The following is a 27404-nucleotide window of genomic DNA, read 5'->3' on the forward strand; positions in this document are numbered from 1 at the left end:
AAATCCAGGGCTTTTTCTACTATAGTAGACAACAGTCTATGGTTTTTACCTGACGTAGTAGGCCTATACAAGCAAAAAGAACCACAAAGATCAGAAAAAAAACCCAAGAGAAATCGCGAAGCCCGACGAGCCCGCAAGATCCTGCTTGTTGTTACGCCAGCGCAAAATAATTCCCCGGTCCCGTAATGACCTGTGGGTCTTGCGTGTTCTCGGCTGGTCATGACCGGAAGGAGCCGAGAGAAAGGCGCCTTGAATGGCGGGAGACATAGTCCTCCCAGGAAGTCCCTCCTCCCCAGGAAGCCCGTCGGCGCCGGCGCAGACCGCTCTTCCGGAAGCGCGGGAGACTCGGTTTGTGGTGGCTTCGCTTTGGCGGTTGTGCTGTACTGTTGTTAGAGGCTCCATTTTCCCGATACTTCATAGTTTCAGGCCATTTGAGGCATTTGAGGCCATTTGAGGCGAAATGGCTCCGGGCGAGAGAGGAGCAGGCGCTGGCAATGGAGAAGCCGCCGCCGCCGGCACCTCAGGCTGCCCGTAGGGAGGGAGCCTGAGGGGCCCTCTGAGTCGTTTGAGCCTGCGCCTTCTTCTTTTGCTGGGCCCTTGCCTCCCGCCAAGATGAGCTCGGCTTGGGTCACTTCTTTCGAGAAGGAGCATCTCTGGATGTATCTGCAGGCGCTCGGCTTCGAGCCAGGCCCGGCGACCACAGCCTGCGGAAAGATCGTGTCGCACACGCACCTCGGAGTGTAAGGACGCCCAGACCAGCGGCGCTGAGCGGGGGAGTCTGAGCCTGGTGGCGCTGGGGTGACTTGCCGTTTTGCGGACCTCACTGGTTGATGAATCTAGTAGTCGAGCAGATTCTGTGACTTGGCTCTGGCTACAAAGTCCCTGCGCCCAGTGGCTGCTAGCCTGGTGGTAGACACTAACAGTTAGGGGACTTTGACGGGAGCGCTTTGTAGGGGAGTAGAGTCAGAGTTGGGGCAAAACTGAAGGGGCGGGTTATTCCTGCTTTAGTAGCGAAGCTGGGTGGCCCGTGAAGTCGAGGATAATGGAAGAATGTGGGGAACGTCTTCCATTATGTGCGAACGCCTTTAGGACTCAGGAGCCTTTCAGGGTGGTTACTCTTTAGTTTATAATTTCTATCTCTTGAATTAACAGAATGAAGCATGCTACACTTAGCAAAACAAAAACAAACCACAAAACAACAACAAAAACAGTAGAAGATGGTATTAAGATGAGAAGTAAAAGCCTCTTCCTACTTTGCCGCTAATGTTGTGTCTCTGATCATACAACTAATTACTTTGTTCATATTCCTGTGTCTTAATTTATCAACTTTAAACAGTGTGTATTCCCCACTATAGGTCAAGGGAAATTTGGCATACATAAGCTGTTTCCTGTTCTAAATCTTCTTGACCTTTGTAATTATGTAATTTCGGTTCTTCTTGTGGCAGTGTTTAAATAATGTACTTAGATCTCTATTTCTTGATATATCAATGTCAAAAGATCTTTTGATAATCCACTATATAATTTCACAATGAATGTAGCTTATTTATATGCTAATTAACTACCTTCACCTACAGTTACCTACCCTCCTCTGCCTTCTCCCTCTTGACTTTTTTCAGCTGTATTGTAACTGTTTTACTCTCAAGGTTTAGAGTAATTCAGTTTTGTTTTGTAACTATTTGTTTAGAAGTTACTACTATTTGTATGTAGAAGTGCTTTGTCTAAGAAGTCTAGTCTAAAGATTGACAGTGATTTACCAGCATTCATCAGGTTATGATTGTGTATTAATGAATACTCCATTTATCTCATAAGATTTGATGCCCCACAGAACAGTCTCATTTTTCTCTGTACTGGCAGAGAAACTTAAAGCTTCTCTAGGTCTCTGCTGAGAATGGTTCCAATTGCCACTGCATCCTTCTCTCCAGTGTTTTAGCAATCTTAATTTTCTTTGCTCTGGTTTAATTCAGTTGCAGTCTGCTTTTGAAAATTAGTTAAAATCTGTCAAGTCCTAGTCCAGTGATGATAGATTTTTTATTTTTAACATTTTAACATAGGTTTCCCCCTGCCACACCCCTACCCTGTGTCTTTAGAGTCATGCCAGTTAGTTATTGGGAGGGATCTACTATTTTGAAACTGATATCCCCTTTATAATATGAAAAGCATGAACATGGCATCAAATCTACTTTTAAGTTTTAAAAAAGTTTGTTCTCTTATATTCATATATGGTAAAATTCATTGCTTTTGATGTGCAATTATCTGAGTTTCTACCTTCTGTGACCATAATTGTGTAACCACTTTTCTCATAAAGTTAAATATACACTTAACGTATTATCCAGAAATTCCACTCCTAGATATTTGCCCCAAAGATTTGCATTTTGGAAAAATCATTCTGGTTACAGTACAGAGAATAGATTAGAGGGGGAATCAGGGCTTTGCAGTTAGGTAAACCTAAACTAAGGTGACAGTGGGAATGGAAAGAAAAGGTGATTCATTCATTTGTTTATTCAACAGGTATTAATTGAACACAGTATTGGACCTGGGTATACAGTAGTGAATACAGTAGACATAAACTTTTCCCTTATAAAATTTCAGTCTGGTAGGTTAACAAACCTTTAACAAGTATCTTATTAAAAATTAGAAGTGTTGAAGAGAGCAGAATACTATATGCAAAAAATAACAGATTTGAGAGATGATAAGGAGATAGGAACTTCATTTGTATTTGCTGAGGAATGGAAGCATTCCAATGGTAAAAGAGTTGTCTGGCAAAAGGATAAGAAACATGGGAACTTTAATGTTACTCTTCTTTTCCCCCCTAACTCAAAAAAGCTTATTTCAAGAAAATAGCTTTATATGTTCACAGAAATACTCACATCTATTTGTCATGTCATCTGTATTATGAGGATAATCAAACCACTTTTTTTTAAGTTGAGCCAATGGAAAATAGGTATGGGTCCTTTATTTATTTTAATTTTTTTTCTTAACAGAGATACTGAGTATTGAACCCAGGACCTCCTGCATGCTAAGCATGAGGTCTACCACTGAGCTGTACCCACCCTGCTTCAAACTACTTTCTAATGTCGTTAGGATTAGATAAAATACTTCATTTTAGAGCAGTAAGCACAGTTCTTAACTTCATATGATTGTAGTGAAGATTAGATGAGTTACTGCTTCTAAAAGCCTTAATTAAAATACTATCTGACAAATAATAAACTCAATAAATATTCAGCTATTTTTATTATTATTCAGAAAATGTTGGTTGATGTCATCATCCTCACCAGAGCATGTGCTGTTGTTTTCTCTACCTAAAAAGCTTTCCTTTTCTTTTTATAGAATGTTTTCATTGCAATAAAACAAGTTCTATCAGTTTTCTTCTATTTTATCTATATTTTCAGAATCAGCAAGTAAAAACATGTTTTTCTTAGTTGGCTATAAATATATACATGAATTAGAAAAATTAATTTGCCTCGACCTCTTGAACAAAATGAAAAATATTAATTTGTGTCAGATTCTTACACAGCTTCAAAGGATGTTCAGTTTTATTAACATTTTCCTTATTTTTTCCCCCTGTTTCTGTTTCTTTTAAACCATTAGGAACATGTTTGACAAGCTGAACCGCGATGCCTTTCAAATAGTTTCTTATTTTTTGTTTCAAACGCTCGACCAGTCTCTCACCAAAGAAGTTTTCAAGTGAGTAAAAGTTATTTCATTTTCTTTTTGTAAAGGATTTGAAAGAGATTATGCCTTGATAAAAGTCAGAATTTCAGTTTTGGCTTTTGACTATTGTCTTGAATGGATGTAACAAAAGTCAGGTTTGAGTCTTACAAATTTAGTATTTAACCTTTATAAATTTGAGGGGTTTTTTTGGTCACTTATCTTAAAATCGTTGTAGATTTCATAAATAATCTGGATCTTGTTTTATAAAATTAATTCCTAACTTTCTTCATAGTCTTAATTATTAAGCAGAACAGTTAACTGGTACTAATCTATCTGTAGGCTTAATTTTGCTTTACTTGTTGTACGTTATCCCTTCCCTTACTCCTTTTTTTGTAGACGATACTATTTGTTTTGTCTAATTTTATTTTGTAGGTCTCTGTAAATCCTTATATTTTTGTCAATGACATGTAAAAGTGTCAAGTGCTATAGACAAAAATCATTTCTGTTAATTAAATTTAGCCTATTGTCATATACTGTTGTATATGAAATAGTTTAAGGAGGAATAAAAATGTGAATACTCACTAGCCTTGGTTCCACGTTATTTTGCATGTGACTTGGGTTTCTTCTGTCAGAAAAAGTGTTCAAATTTGTCTTACTGTTTATATTGTGCCATCATCCTCTTATATAGAAAAGCAACAAATCCATTGTTTAGGGCATTGTTTTTATTTTTGATAATTTATTTTTAATATTTTGCCTTCAGTTAAAGTTATGAGTGACCAGGAGAACAAGTATATTTGAAACATATTTTGGAAATCCCTGTTATTAAGGTATAGGGCTTCCTCTGCTCAAATAAAAATAGCTTTTCTGATTTTTTCCTCCTGATTATAAACAAAATACAACTCATTTTAAGCAATTCAGCAAATACAGAAAAAGTTAAAGAAGGAAGTAAAAATTATTCCTACACCCACCAACCAGAGAATGACTGTTGACATTCCACCTTTTTAGTCCCTTTTTTCTTTGCATGCTTAATTTCTTTCTGTGAGTACAGAATGTGTGTTATGCTATAGAAATATGAAAAAGTGGGACCCTAAACACATAATTATGCCTCAGAATGAAAATTTAGGCAAAAGTGGTTATCAAGAGAAAGCAATAGGCAAATTTTAAAGTCCATTATTTTCGACTAAAACTGAGGCAAAACTTTTCCTTTTAATAATTTTATTTTTTGTCCAGAAAACAGTAGTACCCACTAACTACTCTAGGAGCCGTAACCTCCTATGCCATTCCTTCTGTGTTTTTCATGTGTAACCATTTATGTTTCTCTCTTTTTTTCTCAAGGCTTAACATTCTAATTTACTTATACCATCTTTATGCATTAGTGCAGTGAATCCACTGAGAGTGTTGTCTTTATTAGCTGATTTTCATTAATTTTAATGACACATTTCTTAATTTAATATGTATATTTACTGATTTTTAAAAATTCACTAAACTGAATTTAACCCCATAGAAACTTATAAAGAAAAAGATCTAATTTTTTATAGGTTAATATCTCTTTTTAGGTGAAATTTATGAATGTTCATCTTGATTTAGCATTAATGTTTCTATATATAGCAGATAAGTTTTATGTTTTTAAATTTTGCTGAGTTTTTTTTAATCATAATTTTAATTTTGATTTTTGTTTTTAAGACTTTGTTGGCCTCCATTTGACCAAAAAAGTGATACTGAATTCCGAAAACATTGCTGTGAATGGTTAAAAAAGATTTCTGTAAGTATGCTCTTTTTTTAAAAAAATTGTCTTTCTTGAAGATGCAAACTTTTAAGAAGTTAAAAAACTACATTAATTTTTTTCCAACTCTATTGAGGTACATTAATTATTAGAGGTGAAATCTTTTTAATGATTTTATGCTAACAGTATAAGCAAGGAAATTAGAATAATACTTTTTGATAGTTTTTGGTTAGGATTCTGTATATTCCTGGGAAACCAGCTTTGTTGACTAGGTGCATTGGGCATGATTTTTTGAGTTCCTGGGAGTTTAGATCACAGTTTTTGTATAAAGGAAAGTTTTTTGACCATAGATTATTTTAACTTATGTCCCCAAATAGTATCAATAATTGTGGCTTTAAATCGAATTATTTTTTGTGACCAAGTCCAGGAGTTTAGAAAGAGTCAAAAATTCAACTTGGTTCAAATGGAACAATTCTGGTCAATCCTGTTATGTTTTAAAAACAATGTGATGTAAGTATAAAGATTATTGTTGATAAGGTCTTCAAATCATCTTATTTCTTTTTTCCTTAGGCTGAATGTGGAGGTAGCTTTCCTCAAGTTGTTGGTTCATTATTTCTTTCTCCTGGTGGTCCTAAATTTATTCATCTGATGTATCACTTTGCAAGATTTGTTGCAATAAAATATATAAAAACCCATTCTAAAAGTAAGTTTATAGTAGGAATTTTTTGTTTTGATTCTTAAATTTTTATTGTTATTTACAATTTGTAAATCATCAAGAGATTTTAATAAAATAAGGTAAGAAAAATATTACTTTACCTCATAAGGCAAATAGTTATTCTATTGGTACTGTAGTTTAAAATCCTCTCATGATGAACATAAATAGCAATCCAGATTATTTAAACTTTAAAAAAAAATTTTTTTAAATGTCATTTTTTTTTTGTCTTTCTCTGGAATATTTCTTTTTTTTTTTTTGACATTTTTTATTGATTTATAATCACTTTACAATGTTGTGTCAAATTCCAGTGTTAAGCCCAATTTTTCAGTCATTCATGGACATAATACACACTCATTGTCACGTTTTTTTCTCTGTGAGCTACCATAACATTTTGTGTATATTTCCCTGTGCTGTACAGTATAATCTTGTTTACCTGTTCTACAATTTTGAAATCCCAGTCTATCCCTTCCTATTAAATGTCATTTTTAATAGTTGAACCTGAATTATTAACTTCTAGTCAGAGTAGTTTTTGCTCAATACAGAAAAGGGAAAAAGCCCCACAGAAATGTACAAAGGAAAAAGAAACATTCACTGTGCATAATTCACATATTCAAGGATAACACAGTTGACATTTTTGTGTATGTCCATCACATACATTCTTTTTCCAAACCTGTAGGTTTTTTTTTTGATGGCATCAGGCTATCCATAGTCTTTGGGGCCCGCTGTTTTCCAATGTAGTGAATATTCCCCAGTATTGATGAATATTTTTGCTCTCATCATGGTTCTTAATAGCTGCAGTCCAGTGCACTGTGGGTTACTCACTCAATGCCTAATCCTCAGACATCTAGGTTCCTGCCATTTTTTGTCATTAGAAACAACACTGTGATGAATATCCTTGTATGAAAACTCTTATACAGCCCCAATTATCTCCTCGTACATTGCCTTGTGTGTTGTCTCTGTCACATACACCTCTCTGTGTGTTTTTATTTTTATTTATTTATGTATTAATATATTTTTATTGAAATATAGTCAGTTTACAATGTTGTGTCAATTTCTGGTGTATAGCTCGATACTTTGGTCATATAGGAACATACATATATTTGTTTTCATATTCTTTTTCACCATAAATTACTACAAGATATTGAATATGGTTCCCTGTGCTATACAGTATAAACTTGTTTGTCTATTATATATAAATTAGTATCTGCACATCTTGAACTTCCAATTTATCCCTTGCCACCCTCTTCCTCCTCTGGTAACCATAAATTTGTTTTCTATGTCTGTGAGTCTGTTTCTGTTTTGTAAATAAGTTCATATTTTTATTTTTTATTAATACAACCCCTTAAAAATGTAGCTTGCTGACCTCACAGAAACAAGCCAGTGGGCCAGATGACACCTGTAGGTTGTAGTTTGACTCTAATACATTGTATTAAATGTTGTGTTGAATTTGTTAAGAGATTTATTTTGGCTACTGGCAATGTGTTGGAATATTTTAGTTCAAAATTGCTGGGTTTTTTAAAATTTAATTTAATTTTTTCCCCTTAATGGAGGCACTGAGGGTTGAACCCAGGACCTTATGCACACCAAGCATGCCTTCTATCAATGAACTATATACTTCCCACCTCCCCTGATGTTGCTGTTTTAAAAGGATTTGATCTATTTGTTAAATCATAGAAACAAAATATTGGATTTTTAAGCTAAGACTTAAAAGAATGCTGTTTGTACCTTATTAAATATGCTGCTTTGTTCAGTTGGGTTATGCTCATAAAACATGGGAAGAAAAAGATGAAAAAGTTGATGCAGTAAAATCCCATTCATCTTCCAATCTCTAGAGATAACCATTGCTGACATTTTGGTTTCTTTTCTTTTAGGTTTTCTTTTTTCTTTTTTAAGTGCTCATGTTGTACCTATGTGTTTTAATTATTTTGAATAAATAATACATCCTCATGATTCAAAAATTGAAAAGTCTGTCTTCCACCTCTATTCTCTAAGTACCTATTTTTCTATCCCAGAAGCAGCCAGTGTAATCAGTAATACTAGCAAATATGTATATATTCTTTTTTTTAAAACTCTAAATAGTGACGTACATCTGGTTTTGGATCTTGTGTTTTTTATGTAACAGTGTATATTGGAGATCATCCCTTATCAGTTCATACAGCTTCCTATTCTTTCTCTCTCTTCATAACTGCATATTTGAATGGATGTGTCATAGTGTATTTAATCAGACATACTGACAGACATTTGGCTTTTTTCCCTAATCTTTGCTATAAAAACATTGCTACAGTGACAAACTTTATATATATATCATTTTGTGTATGTTCAAGTATGTGTATATATATATTGTGTGTGTGTGTGTGCATACATATATATATATATATATATACTTTTTTTCCAGTTTATCTTCTGTGCTTGATTTTTAAAACCTGTACATGTGATCTTGCTTTATAAGCATTTGCATATTTTAAATTTAATGCAACATAAGTGTTTTACCAGTTTTTCTATTAGATGATCTGTTCCAGTTACATGTAACCCAGACGATTTTATGTGAATTGTGTGGGTTTGGATTTAGCAAGAGTTTATTGTATATAAGCCTTTTGTATATAATAGGACAACCCATGTGTATTTCTGGTTTAAAACATTTTCACTCAGCTTGTTCAGTCTCCAGATGACTTGTACATCCAGTGAACTCTCATCCCCTGTTAAATATTTAGAAATTGTGGATATCTCCTTGTGGTTAATGCTAGGACCTGGATTAGTAATGTTAATTATGGTGTGGGGTCACTATTTTCCAGAATATCCATCTTTATTGTATTGAGCTGTCTTGAAGTAGGATTTATTACATTTTATTACAGGTAAAGACCTGAACTCTGAAATGTTTGGATATATTGTTCTCAGAGTCTGCTTTGATCATTAGTAACATAGCCAAGAATTACTAGAGAATTGGAGATTGGTTTTATTTGGTTGTCTTGTCCTTTTGGTCTTACTAGGAAGAAAAGTAAGCTGATGGCAGCAGTGATGTGATTTCACCTCATCTCTTTTAATTGATTTTCTTCCTTTGTTGTTAAAAGATCTTGTTAAGAAGTTGCATATTTATAACAATGCATTTGTTCATGGATGTATCAAGCTGTAATAATAAGTATTATTTTGGGCAGGTGGACTGTACAAGTTTGTAATTTTGTAAAATAACTCAACTTCAGATATTTTTTTTTAATTGCCTTCTTTAAAAATAGGTCATCCTTGCTTTTGTTGAAATTAGTTGTATCTTTTTGTGTATGTGGTTTACCAGCTTTTAAGAAGTTGTTAAATGAGGTTGTTAGAGTCTCTCAGCATTAACGAAATTCAAGTTTTGATGTTTATTAGCTTGTAATTCTAAGTTTTTTATATTTTATTTGTGTTCTATATAGATTCTTCTGTACATTTTGTGGAGACATTTAATATAAAGCCACAAGATTTGCACAAGTGCATTGCCAGATGCCATGTCGCACGTAACAGATTTTTACAGATTTTGCAAAGAGAAGATTATGTTACCCAAAAATATCAGGAAAATGCACAGTAAGTAATACTTCCATAGTTAAGAAATGAAAATTCCTTTCTTTTTGAACTAATGTAATCAATATTCCTTCAGTGGCAATAATTCATGTCTGTCAAAACCACCTGGCTGTTATCTTTCTGTTTTAAAGCCAGATAACTTCTGAATAAAATGTTTTAAACTTTTAGACATACTCAGAAAGAGAAAGAAAAATACCATATGAGATCACTCATATGTGGAATCTGAAACAAAACAAAACAAAACATAAATACAAAACAGAAACAGACTCATAGACATAGAATACAAACTTGTGGTTGCCAAGGGGGCAGGGGGTAGGAAGGGATTGACTGGGATTTCAAAATATAGAATAGATAAACAAGATTATACTGTATAGCACAGGGAAATACATATAAGATCTTACGGTAGCTCACAGAGAAAAAAATGTGACAGTGAATTATATATATGTTCATGTATAACTGAAAAATTGTGCTCTACACTGGAATTTGATACAACATTTTAAAATGATTATAAATCAATAAAAAATGTTAAAAAATTTTTAGGCATACTGTAAATGAAAGTTTAGAGAAAAGGAAGATATGGTAGTCCAAAATTCAATTTCTTTTAAACATGGAAATACATTTCTAAGCTATAATTATAGTGCTCATTTTATTTTGTATCCTTTTTTCTCTTGATATTTCATTCTGTAAATTTTTCCATATTGCCATAATGTATTATTTTTAATGTCTACTTAATATCTGTTGAGTATCCATTAAGTAGATGTTTCTTCAAATAGATATTCCATAGTTTCTCTAACCATTTCATACTATCTTATAGTTATGTTCATCTACTGAGTACTTGTTTTTTTTTTTTCCCAGTTACTTCTGTGTGCCAGTTACTGGTCATACACTGGTCCTACAGCATTAAATGAGATAGGCAAGGTTCTTACTCCCAAGACATAGATTGTGTCTAATTTGTTTTGCTATTTACTTACTTACTTGTTTGTTTGTTTGTTTATTTATATTTATTTATTTGATGGAGGTACTGAGAGTTGAACCCAGAACCTCGTGCATGCTAAGCATGTACTCTGCCACTGAACTATACTCTACCCACTCCTGTTTTATAATTATAAACAACTATAGTATGATGATTTTTTAAATACTGTGTTATCTATCACAAAAGCTACAACATCCTTTAAAATCTCATTAAAACTCCTGTCTTAGGTAACATTTAATTTTGTCCCCTAGGTATGTGAGACAAGGATAAGAGAGCAGGGTAGTCTTAACTGACCTCCAACGTTTTTACTCAAAGTCAGAAAGTATATGAGCCAAGAAGTTCTGGTCCATCCCAGTGGCCACCTGTATGTTAGATCGCTCCTGTAACTCTTAAATGGAGTCTAGAGTCCCGTCAAGACTGGCTGCTATTTGGAAGAATAGTCCTCAGAGACCTTGAGCAAAGATATGGCAGAAAATACCAAAGCGGACTATACTAGTCAGTTGTAATAGAGTTATAGTTGTCATTTTTTATGTTTTCTTGCAGATTGTCAGTTAAACAAGTACGAAATTTGAGATCAGAATGTATAGGACAGCAAAACCAAATAAAAAAGTAAGTAATATTTAGAGCTGAAAATTGCTTTAGATATTAAGTTTAACCTCCTGCATATTACAGGTAAGGAAACTGAGATTAGTTAAAATAGCATATCAATAGCTTGTTGGTAATACGGACTAGAACATAATTCTGGTTCTTAGTCCAGTTCTAATAAATTAAGATAGCTTTGAGCTTGAATTATATTTTCATTTTTGATAGAAATTATTGTTAGTGGGTGGGTTTGCAGATTAATTAGCTCTTTGGATAGCAAATTACCGTATGGTTTTTTTTAAATGACTTAATGAGATTATTTAATTTTTAACTAGAATGGAACCCTGTGATGACCAAAGTAATATACAAGAGAAAATTCAAAAGGTAAGACAACTTTGAAGAGAGATTTAATCTTTCTTCTGTGATATGCAGTGTTTGCTTACTCAATTGGATTCTTTATAAATTTCTCTTTTTGTAACACTTTTTTTTCTCATAAGTAATATATGTATAAAGGTATCAACAGGGTGCCTCTAAAACACTTGAATTATAATGGAAAAAATTAGCTTGTGATATATAAGACTATATACAAAAGAAGTCTTAAACGTGGTTAATTTAAAATTTTAGAGGGGAGGGTATAGGTCAGTGGTACAGTGCGTGCCTAGCATGCACGAGATCCTGGGTTCAATCCCCAGTACCTCTGTTAAAATAAATAAATAATAAATAAATAAAAACCTAATTAGCACCCCCCACAAAAAAAAAGGAAAAAATAATTTAAAATCTTTCATGCTAGGAAGGAAAGTTTAGCTTGGTTGTAACTTAATTAGTAGTATTTATGTAAAAAACACTAACTGAAGGGAAATATGAAACTAAAATGAGAAGTCATATTGATGCTGGTGTGACAGTAGGGAGGAATCTGGCAGACAAATGATCTGAGATTTTCAGAGGTTCTCTTTGATAAATGTAGGATAAGAGTATTTCTTAGACCTTTGTATTTCGATGAAATCTCTCAAGCTTTTTATTCTGATTCTGTGGTCACCAACCTACTTTGGGGTATCACGTTGACTTTTTAGGCACTTTGTTACTGGAAATGGTGAGGGCCCTCAGGAAATAATTTTTCATTCGCTGAGTGAATGCATATTGATGATCTGCCATGTGCTGGGCAGTTTTTTAGGTAATAGGGTTAGAGCAGTGAAGAACACAGGCAGAGTCACTTCCTTCATGGAGCTTCTAGTTTAGTGAATATTAATATTCCTACTACTGAATGTGGTATCTTTAATTGTAAGCTTAGTAAGTTAGGTTGATATGAAACCTGTTAAGAGTTTTCATAGCAGTCTCTCTTGAGTTTGGGTAATGTTCAGATTCCCTGAGTCCTCTCAACTTGGAGGCATTGATAAGATAAAATTTCTAGACTTGAAAAAAATCTGAGAACCGGATCCTGGACATTTTGTACGTTTTCCAAGGAAACGCCATCCTGTGTGATCTCTAGATGGCCAGCTAGTGAGTTTTCCTTTGGGGAACAACTTTACTTTGAACTGTGGGAAAACACAGACACTAACACCAGTAGAGTAATTGTACTTGTCCACCTTCTTCCCACTTTCGTAAATTCTTTTGAGATGTAACATACAAAAAAAGTGTAAAAATCTTAAGTGTGTAGCTTGACAATTTCCTAAAGTGAACACATCCACATAACCAGCATCCAGTTTAAGAAACAGAATGTTAATATCACCCCAGGATCCTTGAGCCCCCTTCATTCATGACCTTTTCTTCTAAGAGTAAACACTGTTCTTACTTCTTATGCTGAAGATTAGTTTTGCCTGTTCTTGAACTTTGTATAAGTGGGAGTATATAGAATATATTCTTTTGAGTTCAACTTCTCTCACTCATGCTGTTTTATCCATGTTGTTGTATGTGTTCACTCTCATTACTGTTTATTGTTCTATTTTATGAATATAGCAAAATGTATTCTTTTTACTCAAGGTAATCCTTTGGATTGATTGCAGTTTTTGTCTGTTACAAACAGAAGTGCTGTGAACATTCTTGTACATGAATTTTCATAAATATAGGTTAATATATGTTTTTTCACATTTTAACTTTTTGAAACTTGAGTGACTCTTAAAATTGATATATAGTGTTTTCTTTTTCTCCTGAAAATCTTTTATGATTTCTTCCTGAAAAATTGCCATTAGAATGATGGCATGTCAGAATACAGGAAATGCCAGTTACATCTTGATACTCTAAGGTTTCTTAGATATGTTTTGAAAATCATAGTAGGCTAGGCTAGATTCTCCTGATAAGTTATTTAAAGCCCCTTTGAAAGTAGTATCAGAGCTTTTAGTCTTTTAAAATACAGTTAATTTTCTCACCAGAAGCCATTCCAGGAATACTTCATTTGTCCCTGGGAGTGAGCATATGTTTGTGTTTTACATTTCTTTAATGTACGTTTAGGTTATATATAGACTAACATTTGCTTGTTTCTGTTTTCAAAGGTTCGGTCTTTGTGGGCTTCAGTGAACGAAACACTCATGTTTTTGGAAAAAGAGAGAGAAGTTGTTAGTTCAGTTCTTGGTCTTGTTAACCAATACACTTTAGATGGAACTAATGTTGCTATCAATATTCCAAGGCTTTTACTTGACAAAATTGAGAAACAAATGTGTGAGGTAAGCATTTGATAGCTAAGGAAGTGTTTGAGAAAATTGCCTTCATGTATTCATTTTATATATTATATATTATTTTTCTTATAATATTTTTCTGCTGTTTTCAGAATTTATTTTTGTGAGTGTATCTGGTAAATCTTTCATAGAGGGGTACTGTTAAGGGTGTGTGTATTTATCAACTTCTATTAATTGTCTGTACCTTGTATGGTGCTACATCATACAGTGTAGAAAGTATTTAGTAGAAGATGACCTGGTACCTAGTTCTTTGTAAGTTCTCCAAGAGAGCAACAGTGATCTCCTGATTGTTAAATTTCATTTTAAAAAGTCTCTATCCTCTGATTTTTCTTTCATCTTGATGCTGTTAAGTATTTTAAAGTCTTTTCTTCCTTTAGCCTTTGTGACCTCAATGTCTTTGCCCTCCTGTAGTGTTTCAGACTGCTGTTCTTTGGTTTCTCACTAGTTCCTTTTTCTCTAACTTTAAATGAAAATGTTCCCCATGATTCCTTTAATGCCCCTCTTTCTTTCCCACGTTACAAATTCATCTATATTTTCTTACCCAATTCCATGGTTTCATCAGCCTCCTGTACAATAATATTACAAAATTGGTATTTCCAGACTCTACCCTTCAACCCAAACTACATCAAATTATTTCTACTTGCCTATGGGACATTTCCATCTGGATAGCCTATATCTTTTTTGTTACTAAACTTAAAATTTATTAAGCATCTAGTACATGCCAGGTTTTATTACAGTGCGTAGAGGATATAAAGATAGACTATTGTTGTGAACCTGAAGAGCTTTCACTTTAGTACATAACATGTCAGGGACTTCAAATTCAGAGTATATAAAAATCAGAATCTGAAAACTCAGAGATTCTTACAGGGACTAGGCAGGTAACATATCTATAAATGAAGTATGCTAATTGTGTGTAACAATAGGGATAAAGCAGGAAGTGATGAGATCTTTGGAGAACTAGTCATTTTCATGTGAAATATATGATTTTTTTTTAAATATTGGCAACTAATTCAAATGACTTTAAAACACTGGAACTGTGCAGGCCAAATAAACATGTCTAAATTAGGATTCAACCTTTAGGGGCCATTAATTTGCAACTTTTGTTAGAACATGAATTCATGATCTTTCTCCAAACCTGCTCTTTCTCCTCAATCTTTATTTTGTTTTCCACTTATTTGCATTCCTTTTATTCTAGTTTTCAACTTTTTGCATGGTATAAAAATGTAGCATGGCGTGTTAATTCTTCCATAGTAGTTTTCTTTGGATCAAAGTTATTTACAGTTTTATTTGGGGGTAGACATTTGTTTTTTTCCCCACTCTTTTTTTAAGATAACCTTTTAATATAATAGTGAAAAATGAATATATTTTTGTAGCATTTTATTATATTAAGAATCTATAGTTCACCACTTTTTTTTTCTGAATCTTTAGTTGCACATAGGAAACGTTTATGAGGCCGGAAAATTGAACTTCCTAACAGTTATTCAGTTATTAAATGAAGTCTTGAAAGTAATGAAATATGAACGTTGTCAGGCTGACCAAGCAAGACTGACAATAGACCTTCACTTCCTTGAAAAAGAGACCAAATTTCAGAGAGAAAGATTGTCAGATCTGAAGCATATGAGGTACACTAGGAAGATCTTCTGTTATTTCATTGGGGGAGGAGTAGGGTGGTTTTGATAATTTCTTAGTACAACTTTTGTTTAGTTAACTCTGTAGCTTTGGCAGACAAGTAAGAAAATTTTACTAGTACTCAAAAACTTCATGTCATCAACTCCTAGAGAGATGTATGAGGTAGAAGGGAAAATTAATGTAGTTTTCTTTTGTCTGCAATATATTATTTGCCCTGAGTGATAATTCTTTACAGAATCATTTTAGCTTTTCTTTTGTAGGATCTACTAATAAAACTAGGCCTCAGAAAAGTTTTTTATATTGAGCAGAATGACTAGGAGTTGTGGGCTGGGCTCTCTTTAGAAATGGGTAGAATGTAGGGGTAGAATTTCAGCTAGAGTTTAGAACCAGGAGAAAAATTGTGTTTTAAAGATAAATGGAGTATAGATATGTGATTGCTATCTAGTCTGAAAAGGAAAAAAGTTGTTTTAGGTTCTAAACTCTCTCTGAATGAGAGAGCTTGTTCAATTTGTGTGTGCTGTATCGGTTGAACTTTCAGTTATACTTTCTTCTCCTTCTTTACAAACTATTGTATTCTTCAGTACTTTTTCGCATACTTTTTTACTATATTCATGTTTTGAATGAAGTTATTTTTTGTGCTATTGTAGGTATAAAATAAAAGAAGACCTCACAACTGTGAGACATTCTGTTGTGAAAAAACAAGGAGAATGGCATAAAAAGTGGAAAGAATTTCTTGGTCTGTCTCCTTTCAGTCTAATTAAAGGTTGGGCTCCAGTAAGTAATATTGAGTTGCCTTTTTGAGAATAGTTTAATCTCTTGCAATCTCTTGGTTTATCATGTTACAAATGACCTAGAAATGTTATACGTGTGTATGCTTGTCATCTTTGCATCTGAGCCTAAAGGTCAAATGTTTTGGTTTCTGTAATTCATCTAAATGTGTATTAGAATGTTCATAAAGCTGCTGTTTTGACTTTTGGGGGGGGGTAGGGGGAGGTAATTAGGTTTATTTATTTATTTATTCTTGGAGGAGGTGCTGGGGATTGAACCGAGGCCCCCATGCATGCCAAGCATGCGCTCTACCACTTGAGCTATACCTTCGCCGCTGCTGTTTTGATTTATAGTTAATATTTTTAGATTCAGTGGATTGTATTAAAAAGAAAATGAGACATTCCTCTTGATGTTAGATATTACTACATTTGAGGCATAGTTGGAGGGCAAAGTTGTCCTTGTGTTCCTAATATACTCCTTAGTTTAAAAATTGTTACAGGATAATTTGTATGTTTGATAATTCTGTCTTTGTTAGGGAGACAAAATCATCCATTCATAAGATTAACTTAGTACTGTTATTGTGGCACTGAATAAGATGTGTGTATTTCAAAATGACAAATTCTGTGTTTTAAGGCTGTGGATCTTTTACCACCCATGTCTCCCCTTTCGTTTGACCCTGCCTCCGAGGAAGTATATGCAAGGAGTATTCTTTCACAGTATCCTGCTTCACTTCCAGGTTGGTTATTTATTTTTGACTCTTAAACCTCCTTCCCAGAATTATTTCTCACTATGGTAACATTTTTTTTTTTAAAACATTCTTTCTTGTTTTTTTCTCTGATTATTTTTTATTGTGGTGAAATTTACATGGCGTTTCAGTCATTGCAGTGTCCAGCTCATTGGCATTTAGTAAACCCAAAATTCACAAAATTGTGCAACCATCGCCACTAGCTAGTTCTGAGTATTTTTATTACCTTGTAAGGAAACTCCGTACCTATTATATCATAACGCCTTATTTCTACTTCCCAAGTCCCTGACAGCCACTAACATACTTCCAGTCTCTGTAAATTTGCCTATTGTGGATATTTTATGTAAATGAACTCATATAATGTGAGGCTTTTTTTGCCTAGCTTTTTTCACTTGCACCATTTTGTTTTGTTTATCGATTTGTCCTTTGATAGACATTTAGGTTGTTTCCAACACTCGGCTTTTATGAGTAATGCTGCTATAAATATTTACAGGTTTTTGTGTTGAAGCCCATGATTTTTTAACATGAAAGAATAGTATCATAATTAACTGAATACACAGTTTCAACAGGTGACATTTTTGTTTTAAATGTGTATGTTTGTATTTTTGCTAAACCATGAGACAATACTTTATAAGTATTTTAGCATGCACTGCCATGAAAATAAGGACATTTTTCTATTTAACTACGATACTAATATACCTAAAAACTAGTAATAATTCTATAATATCTCATTTAGTTTCCTCAAATATCATACTATTATCACACTTAAAAATTAATTAATTTCCCTATAACATCTGATATCTATTTCATATTGAGTTTCCCCAATTGCCTGGTACCTGTGTACAAGAAATTGCTATTAGGATTAATAAATGTAAGATAGATAGGTGGAAAAATAAATGAATAAAAAAATTTGTGAATTACATAGCCAGTCTGGAGCAGGTAATAAGTATAGGTCACAGTTGGGTTCAGGCAGGTCATAGGTCACGGCAGCAGTTAGCATGGGACTTAGGAAGAAAAGGATGAGCACAAGTAGGATAGGTGATTGTTTTGGGAGTGAGGTGTATGTGGGAAGGACAGTGGTTGGGAAAGGTCATAGACCAGAGAGCACGGCTCAGAAATAGGTCATAGCAGAAAAGTAGATACAGAAGACCGCATAGTTAGATGAATGAAAAACATCCGCAGCTAGAACATTACTTATGATGATACAGTTACTTTGACAGCTCTTGGCATATTTGGTTGACGGTGTGTTCTCACTTCATCTTGGAAAGGGCCTTTGCACTCTTGGCAGACTTAGTCAGTATTTGCTTTAGATTTTTTTAAGTACATATGTAGTCAACTCTTTAGTATCCACCTTTCCCTGAATATTTTTTTTTAAGTTGAAGTGTAGTTGATTTATAATAATGTTGTAGTTTCAGGTATGCAGCACAGTGATTCAGATTTATTTTTGCAGATTATATTCCTTTATATGTTATTACACAATATTGGGTATAATTGCCTGTGCTATAAGGTAAATATATCTATTTTATGTATAGTAGTTTGTATGTTTATCTCATACTCCTAATTATGCAGGTTCATTGAGATGTGTCTAAAGGTAGATTTGTTTTTGTTTAGCCTGTTTGGAGCTTGTGTGTGCTTATTCAATGTGAAGGCTAGTATTTTTTCATACAGGACTTCAGGTAGACAGCAAGCTTTTCTAGTCCTTGGCAGAATTTTTACAATCCCTTTTCAGGGTCTTAGCAGCTGCAGTGTCCTGCTTTATGATGGTCTCTCAGATCCCAGCCTGAGTGGCCTGAGATGATGTTTCTTATTATCATGTAGGGATTAAATCTCTAGTGTTCAGTCTCTGGAGTCCACCTTATTGAGTCTTGTTTACATTGAGCCTTTTATTCGTTTGAATTTACCATGCTTGTCATGCTTTCCACCTTTGGTTCTGGCATGTGATGATTTTTATTCTTCTGGGTGTTCTTTTTATTCCCTTACATTTTATTTAGCAGAGCTACTGTCTTTATGGTAGGGGTCAGTGTCTGTTTCAGTTTGGTTTGCTTTGTAGTGGTGAGCCAGGTTTTTTTTTTTTTAAACCTTCTAAATGGACTGTTATGTCTTTCCCCTCCTTTGCTATCCTTGCATATTAAGTGTTGTAGTTTTCTTCATTTGTTGTATGTGATAGTGTTATTCTGCCTCCAGTATCTTATCTGTTCTGTATTACAGATGGCTGTCAGTGATCTTTCTGTAATGTAAATATGAAAATATAAAAAGTAAATATCCTTTTCATTTCCTGGTATAATACCAATCAATGACTTCCTATCACCTCTCAGTTTTAGAAAAAAGAAAAAGCTCTATAAATGCTTTTTCCCTTAGCAGCTTTTACCTTAAAGAGTTCTTACATACCAGAACAGATGTGCATCAACTCTGCCTACCATCACCAAATGGTGTTTACAGTTTTGCATCATCATTTTACTTAATGGTTGTCTACTAAGTTTGCAGTGTAGTTGTATTTGTGCTTATTTTGGGGATGTTTTATAAATAACAGTAACTCCATCATAATTAGTAGGTTCAGAAACATAGGGTATTGAAAAAGTTATAAGGTGGCATTATGATGAATTAAAAGGGAAACTTTCCATGGTATACACACTGGCTTCTTATATAGTATCACTTTGGACACATGTATAGTCTTTCGGAAGCTAACATGTTGAACAAAGAGGAGCCCCTGGAATAGCAAATCCTCTGTAATGTAGCCCTGGCTTTCTTCATCAGTTTCATTTCCTACCATATTTCCACTAGGTTCACCCTCTGCTCCAGCACACTAAACATGCACCTCATTCTCTCAGTATTTTCATGGCTTCTTCTCATTCCCCGCTCTAGGCTGGGTGCCTTTCTGCTTCCTTGCATTCTGTGCATACTTGTATCATAATACTATAGCAGTGTACCATAATTCTTCACTCATCAGTAGTTTTTCCTGTACTGACTCCTTGAAGGCAGGTCTCCATTTTTAATTTCCTTTTCCCATTGTTAGTACAGTAATGACATATAGTTATTAAATTATACATTGAAGAATAAATGCATAGGTTGACTGATGTGAGAGATGTTGGGCTAAAATATGCTAAAACTATAACTTTTTGCCCTTGCTGGTTTATGTAGTAATTGCATTATCTGTGGACTTAAACATGAAGCATGGCTATATAATGTTGGAGAATTACAGATTGTCCCTTTTTTGGAAACTTAGCACGTACTATCTTTTTAGAAAAGCCTGTTATACATATTCTCCATCACTGTCATGCCTATTACTTTACCCTTAACAATTAAATCATTGTTTTTTCCTATTAGCATTTATATTGTTTTATTTTTCGTTTTTCTTCTCTTTAGAAGTTGTTGTAGAACTTCAAGAGATCTCTGAATATTAGAATGTACAAACATAATTAAAGACTAATTAATTTTTCTGTTCCTTTAGATACACCTAAGCGACATAACAAGGAAAATGATAGTAGAAGAGCAAGTGATATACTGGAAACTAAATGTGATCTAGCCAACAGGTAAAACAAATTTCATTTTCATACTGATTTTTTTTCCTTCATTAATTTTAATCCCATCTTCAGCCAGTTTTCAAGCTTCTCTACTACAGGATAGCCCATAATTTTCTTCTCTTAACCAGACAGTATTTTTCTACTATACATCCACATTTTCAGGAAAAGATTCAACATTTCTGATACATGGGCATTTTTTTTCCTGTCTAGTCCTGTTTTTTTTTTGTTTTGTTTTGTTTTTTTGATGGGGGTAGGTAATTAGGTTTAATTTATTTATTTATTTTTGGAAGAGGTACTAGGGATTGAACCCAGGACCTCATGCATGCTAAGCATGCTCTCTACCATTTGAGCTACACCCTCCCCCCATTCCTATCTAAATGTTGGGATTCAGAGGGATTACCTAATTTTTGAAGAAAGAAACATATATGAAAATTGTCTACTGCAAGTTTTGGGAATTTTTGCTTTTTTGTGTCGGTGAATGTCTTTGAAACCACTTGTGGCTGTTGACTAAATCTAAGAGTTTAGGGACTTTCGAGATCATTTAGTTGGCAGTTTTCAGTCTGTGTTCTGCAGTGCCCTCTAGTTCTGTGGATGAATCGAAATTGGCCTGTGGCTGTCCCAACCTTTCCCACTTCAAACTAAGCAGCTCATTCTTTTATCTGTATCAGATATTGGGGTTTTATATGCCATTTGATAAAAAGAGTTCTATGCTTTAAACATTTTGGGGGAGACTTCTGATTTAATCTGATTCCAAAATTTAGCATATGAAAAAACTGAACATACTTAGTTTGTTGTAACTTTCTTCATTGCCTGTTTTCCGTATTCCATTTTGGCCCTTAAGCTGATGCCAGATTATAAAAGCAAAAAATCTCTAAACTAAATGTATGTAATCCACTTGGGGAATATATTTGTTCTTTATTGAAATTAAACATTATTTGGTGTAAACACAGATGTACTAAACAGATTCCTTTATTATTTTGCATTTTCTGATTACCCTTTGACCTAAATAGGTGTCTTTCAGTTAAACTTCCTCATGTTAATGCAGCACAGATACGGAAACAAAATACTTGGGACAATTCTAAGTATTTAATTCTAAATTTTGAGTGACATGAGGCCCTCTTCATTCTATACATGCTTAATAAGTTAATAAGTTAATAATTTGAAACACTTTAACTACAGTCAAAACTTACATGTGAAATTATACTATTGGCAGTTCCCTCTGCAGTAATTTTCTAGTTCATAGAGAGATTGACTACTTGTGGAAGAAGTTTATTTTTATTCTTAGATCTGGATGTGATGTTGATTTTCTGAGTACCCTAAAGAAATACAATGAAATCTTCTGTGAAGACCTCATATTGAAGAAATTGTAAAGTTACTGGGCTTGCTAATTTTACCCCTTTACCACAGTTGTTCTTAAAGTTACCTCTTAGAGGGGAATAGTTGGTGCTTCCCAATCTCAATTATGTTTTTGATGTGTCTTTTCTTTAAAGAGCAAATTAAATATTTTGATTAAGATTTCTTGCTAGACTAAAGATTGATGAAATAAGTAGATTAATTAATAAATCCGATTTTATTATAAACTCCATTGAACCTCAAGATTCTTTTTTGAAGTAGAATGAAGTAGAAAGTACTAAGAGGTATTATCAGAATTCTACAGGAGCAAGACACTCAGCCCCAAGAATTTAATTCAAATAGAATTCTCTTAGTATAGGAAAAATTTGTATTAAATATATTTTGACTTTCACATTTATCCTTTTCCAAGCTTCTGGATCTTTTGACTATCTTTTGATACTTTATTTTACTTATAGATTGGGATATAGAAAAGAGGTAGAGGAAGGCTTTTGGTGACGAGGGATAAATGCTTAATGAGAAATGAAAGATTATTACTGCTTAATAGGAGAACAGAAGAGTGGTGAAGAGTTGAGTACTGGGATGTGGAAATGAACTTGTTGCACAGAGTCCTTTACTGTAAAAGGTATTTGTAATAAAATATTTCATGTGTGATGTGAATAGACTACTTAAAGGAAATACCTTCTTTTTTTGGCATATAGTTCAGCTATTATACTAAATATTTTATTTGTAATGGTATCATCTTACATCGGTATCCATGTAGGTAATTGGGAAATTCATATGTGGATATGATCAGTACAGCTATTCAGTTAAAAGCATGGAATGAATATAGTTTTTAGAGTAAGTGTGTTATTAGTCCTTTCACATGCAGTTTTCATTCACAAGTGCTAAATATAAGTAATCTTCTCCATAAATCTTCTGGCTTTTGATCAGTGAGCTCATGGAGGCTTTACCATCCTTAAAATCAGAGTTCAGTGATTGGTGATGGTTTTGCTGTACACTGTGGGTTCTACCTTTCTTTGTAATAGTTTCTGGAAAGGAGGGTTCTGTGATATTAGTGGTGGTGATGTAGTTCTTCTAGACCTTTAGCCTCTACAATTTCTCCTTTACTGCATTTTAAAGACAGGGCAGTATGATCTTGCATGCATGCCAAATAAAACACCCTTAGTCTTAGAAATTGAATTCCAGTCTCATAATCTCTTTTTATAATCTCTGTTTATTATTTCTCTGTTAATTGTAGACATATTGTAACAATAACAGCAGATGAAAATAAAAAGTAGTTAGTTAAAATTTCCGACAAATCACTTGTTAGATTTTTTTCCCACGCTCTTTTTTAGGCTGTATTTACAATTTTAAATTCAAATCAAAGTATGGATATAGTCTTGTATACTAAAATGCAAATTTTTCTTAACATTAGCATAGGATAAATGCATTTTTTAATTGTATGTTTACTTAACATGTTATCAATTTTCACAAAATAACTTTGTAACATTTCATTTATTTTTAGACTTTTAGGCTTTTCTCAAAATTTTTACTACGATAAAAAGCATGCCTTTTTCTTTTGGAAGTGCTCTTAGGTTAAATTCCTACAATGGGATCAACACCCTTTTTATCTGTTACAGTGGTAGGATTTCCTTGGCCTCAGTTTTTGGTATGGCAAGTGGATAGAGAGTAAGGACTAAGCCAGGGCTGCTTTAAAGTTAACTTGAATTGAGATGTTAGCAAGGCTGATAGCATGTTGCCAATTCAGAAATGAGAGGGAGGAAGGTGTAGAATGTGGTTCCATCTTTCTCTGTTATGATGCTCTGCAAGAATGATTCAAATAGAAAAATTTGGTGGCATCTTCAAGTGGCATTTATTCATTGATCAGTCAATTTATCGATCAGTTACAAATATGTATTGCACTATGAAGCCCTAGGGACTGTGTTAGCCACCAAGAATAGTGTTGGGTAAGCCATAGTCTTTGTCCTCAAGGAGCTTACCAGTCTTGTGGTGGCATCTTAGTGGCTTTGGTCCATAGCTTGCTGGCCCTGCTTCAAAGGGCTTTTTGACCATTTTAATGTCAAGTTTTGGGGAAAATGTGGATAAAATCACAGTAGATAGTAATTAGTTGTCTTTTGCCTTAGATACCTGGATTATATCCTGGTGATGCAAAGTTGAAGCTTGAGGAATTTCAGTGATTTTGAATTATGTTTGGAAGGCAAATGATTTCAAGAAGGGCACATTTGAAAAAGTTTAAAAAGCATATTTGCTATTATGTAAAATATTTGAAGAGCTATTAATTTTGTACTTTTCTGTTTATGAACAGAAAAGCCCTGACATGCTTGATTTTGAAAGTGGTCTCTATGGTAATCTTGCCTTTCATTTTACCTAGAATAGGAAAGTTTTTGGTCAATGAACAGACCCAATCCATGACTGAATCTGAGAGCACTTTCAAGATGAAGATAAATAATTAAAGTTATCATTGCTTTGAAGGCTTAAAAAATTTAATAACTTATTTTGTAATTATAGTGAAAAGATACATAAGGTTTTCATGTTTACCCAAAGAGGTAAGAGAATCTAAGAGATTAAAGAATAGTGTGTGTGGAATGCAGCAAACTGAAATTGAATAACCATATGACTTTACTGTAAGTGTAATGTATTTGCTATAGAAAATTCAGCATAAGAGAAATTGATTTTGGACGTGAAATATCAAAAGAATCTTATAGTCTGTGCTCCAGTGAAATTCTGTGATCTGAAGCCTGAGGACATTATAAGAATGTGATTCTAGTTAATTGAGTTAATTTTTATCCTGTATTCAAGTTTTTGAGTTTTCATCAAGTCAGTCAACCCTTGTAAAAAATACTGTTATTTAAAATGCATAATGGATAAGGAAAATGTTCATAATTTGGGAGGTTGATACACAAATTGGGCTGAAGTACTGCTCTAATTGTCACCATACCTCCCTATAATAAACTGCCTTTTGATGACCGGGACGAATTGAGTGAAATCGTAACGGACAGATACGGGGCAGACAGTTTCTTTAGAATATTCAGATACATCAAGTGAATGGAATTCTTTCCTACTCATAACTTGGATTTATTTATTTCTTTCCTTTTTAGCCCTGCTTCTTTCCTGTTGCACCCCATTTCATCATGGGGTATAAACAGTGTTACACTACTTGAAAAGGTACATTTTAAAACAATTTTAAATTACTTCTGACCATACTGACTCATGATAAAATTTCCCTTACGTTTGTTGATATGCCAGTTACATTAAGTTAAATTAAATTTCTGTTTTCTTATTTACCAGTATGTGCACGTTATGTATCATTGGCTATTACTTCTAAATGTGAATATTGAAATTTTTAAAGTGTGCCAGTGAACATTTAATTCTACAGTCATGTTAACAGCCTTTTGTAGGTTCATGATAACTCAGGGACCTCTAATGAAGATCAGTCACAGTTACTAAGGTTTTAACATTACATGTCCATCTTCTTCAGGACACGAAAGTGAGGACTCCTAGAGAAGAAAGAGAAACACTTCCTAATAAAATACCAGAAGTTGAAGTGGAAGACTCTTCATCATCAAATATTGCAAAGAATACAGAGAGTAGTGCATTTGGAGTGTCTCTGCCAGCTGAAAAAAGTGATCCTTTCCAAAAAGAGCAAGACCATCTGGTAGAAGAGGTTAGAAAAAGATTGTAATAAGTATATGGATATATCTGTTGTTTTCTCCATGATGTTGGAATTATAAGTGAAGTACAGTTAATTACTGACTACTGGGGGGTAATTTGGGAAAGGAGGTCATAGATAAAAAAATCATGGTTAAAGCAAAATTGGTCCTCCCAAAAGGTAGAAATAAGTATGAACTTTATTAGCTAAGATCACATCCATGGTTTAGAACCCACATCCCATTCTATAGCTATCCAAAATTATAAAAATAATACACTTACAATTTTGGAATTAACGATTACATAATTTTTTGGATAAGTACACTCAGTGATGATGTCTTATTAAAATACTCTAAATGTTGTCTGTTGCTTAGCTGAGCTTCCTCCTTTTGAATATTGGAACAGACTATACAGTATATAATCACTGAATGAAGGTTTTGTCCTTCTGCTTTTTAAATATTTCAAAAATGAATGAATACATCATTGTTCACGTACTTGGTTTTCTTAGCCAGCCCTCTGCCTTAGTACTATTTTACTTTTAACTGGCAAGTGACCACATAATACTACTATTGCTGAGTATTATGAAACGCAGTTTACACAGATTAAATGGTCAGGCCATTCTCTAATGTTATTTTTTTTTTTTTCATGTTTTCCATTGTTTGAATTTGGATAAACAGCCAGGAAATAAATCAGCTACTTTATATTCCTGAGAGACTGAAAGAAAAATTTGGTTTAGTGCATATTGATTCAGGTATTGGGGTTCCCTTCTGTTTCTCAGTCCTGATCAAAGTTAATGAATATTGTCCGAGTATGAGAACTAGATGTTAGTCATTTTTCTTATTTGTAACTTGAGGAGGTTGGACCAATTTTATGGTCTCTAAATACTTTTAATTCTCTAAAATTCTGTTTCTCTTTTAGTTGATTGACTTTATATTAAAGAAAAGGTGGTTAATCATTCTTTTTTTCTTTCCTGATGTGGGAAGAAAGGCACATTTTCTGGTTTAAGAGATTTTATAGTAGCAGTGGGATGGAATGGAAGAAGAGAGTCCTAAAATCTTAAAGCTCTGAAAGTGAAGTGAAACTATTATTTTTTTTAATAGTGTCTATGACAAGGAATATTTAGTGTTTGAATTCTAGAGAAGCCCTCTAATTTCATGGAGGAGGTTCAATTGGGGTCAGTTTGATTAGGGTCATAGGCAGTTTCTTTTTAAGTTATCTCGGGGCAGATGTTTTAATTTGCATGTTTTTGTTTTCCAGTTTTATTTAAATTTAGTTAGTATAGAGTGCTGTTTTCATATAGAACACTTTCTTTTTTCTATTTTATTTTATTTATTTATTTTTTAATTAAAATTTTTTAAATGGAGGTACTGGGAGTTGAACCCAGGACCTCACACATGCTAATAATAAGCACATGCTTTACCACTGAGCTGTGTGGCCCCACCCCCTTTTCTCTCTATTTAAAAATGTGTCCCTATGCTTTGTTTACTAGTTTATGTCTGATAATAAAGTTCCTGGCAAAGAAGTATGTTGTCAGAATGTATTCTGTTTATTCATGGAGGTGTTACTTGTGGATTATAATTGAGAAGAACCTGTGTACTTTAAAACCAGTCATTTTGGCGGATTAGAATTGTCAAGCTCAAAATTGTGGCAGATAGCAGCTTAGATCACTGGTCTTTCCAAGTATAAATACTTACCTTGTCTCTCTTATATAATGAGATGTTCATTTAAGATAAGGGAGGAAACAGGTTTTGGGTTTGATTTCACCTTAACAGGATAGTCTGTACGGAATGTCTGGGAGCTACACTGTTGAGCTAGTTTTTGTGTCATCTGCTGTGGGAAGGGCTGCTGACCTCAAAGTGCTTACTGTTCTTATGGCCT

General features: G+C 33.7%; 1 protein-coding gene and 1 non-coding gene across 4 annotated transcripts in view; both read left to right on the forward strand.

The window, feature by feature from the left end:
• Positions 1-334: 334 nt before the first annotated feature.
• Positions 335-27404, forward strand: part of HAUS6 (HAUS augmin like complex subunit 6) — a 34896-nt gene continuing 7826 nt past the window's right edge. For 2 of the 3 annotated variants that reach the window (XM_031449653.2, XM_064490182.1), the window contains exons 1-14: positions 335-740; positions 3589-3684; positions 5335-5413; positions 5945-6077; positions 9494-9641; positions 11155-11220; positions 11529-11577; positions 13680-13850; positions 15291-15484; positions 16139-16265; positions 16893-16995; positions 20453-20534; positions 24977-25043; positions 25357-25542. In XM_031449653.2, the coding sequence (XP_031305513.1) occupies positions 613-740; positions 3589-3684; positions 5335-5413; positions 5945-6077; positions 9494-9641; positions 11155-11220; positions 11529-11577; positions 13680-13850; positions 15291-15484; positions 16139-16265; positions 16893-16995; positions 20453-20534; positions 24977-25043; positions 25357-25542 (1629 nt within the window). In that variant the 5' untranslated portion in view covers positions 335-612. Of the gene's footprint in view, positions 741-1152; positions 1236-3588; positions 3685-5334; positions 5414-5944; positions 6078-9493; positions 9642-11154; positions 11221-11528; positions 11578-13679; positions 13851-15290; positions 15485-16138; positions 16266-16892; positions 16996-20452; positions 20535-24976; positions 25044-25356; positions 25543-27404 lie in introns of all 3 variants that reach the window. The other variant, XM_064490183.1, reaches the window with a different exon arrangement.
• On the forward strand, positions 24764-24894 carry LOC116152833 (small Cajal body-specific RNA 8). The gene has a single exon (XR_004136537.1). It is a non-coding gene; the product is annotated as a small Cajal body-specific RNA 8 (non-coding RNA).

Source organism: Camelus dromedarius, chromosome 10 (genome assembly GCF_036321535.1).
Source record: "Camelus dromedarius isolate mCamDro1 chromosome 10, mCamDro1.pat, whole genome shotgun sequence".
Taxonomy (NCBI): domain Eukaryota; kingdom Metazoa; phylum Chordata; class Mammalia; order Artiodactyla; family Camelidae; genus Camelus; species Camelus dromedarius.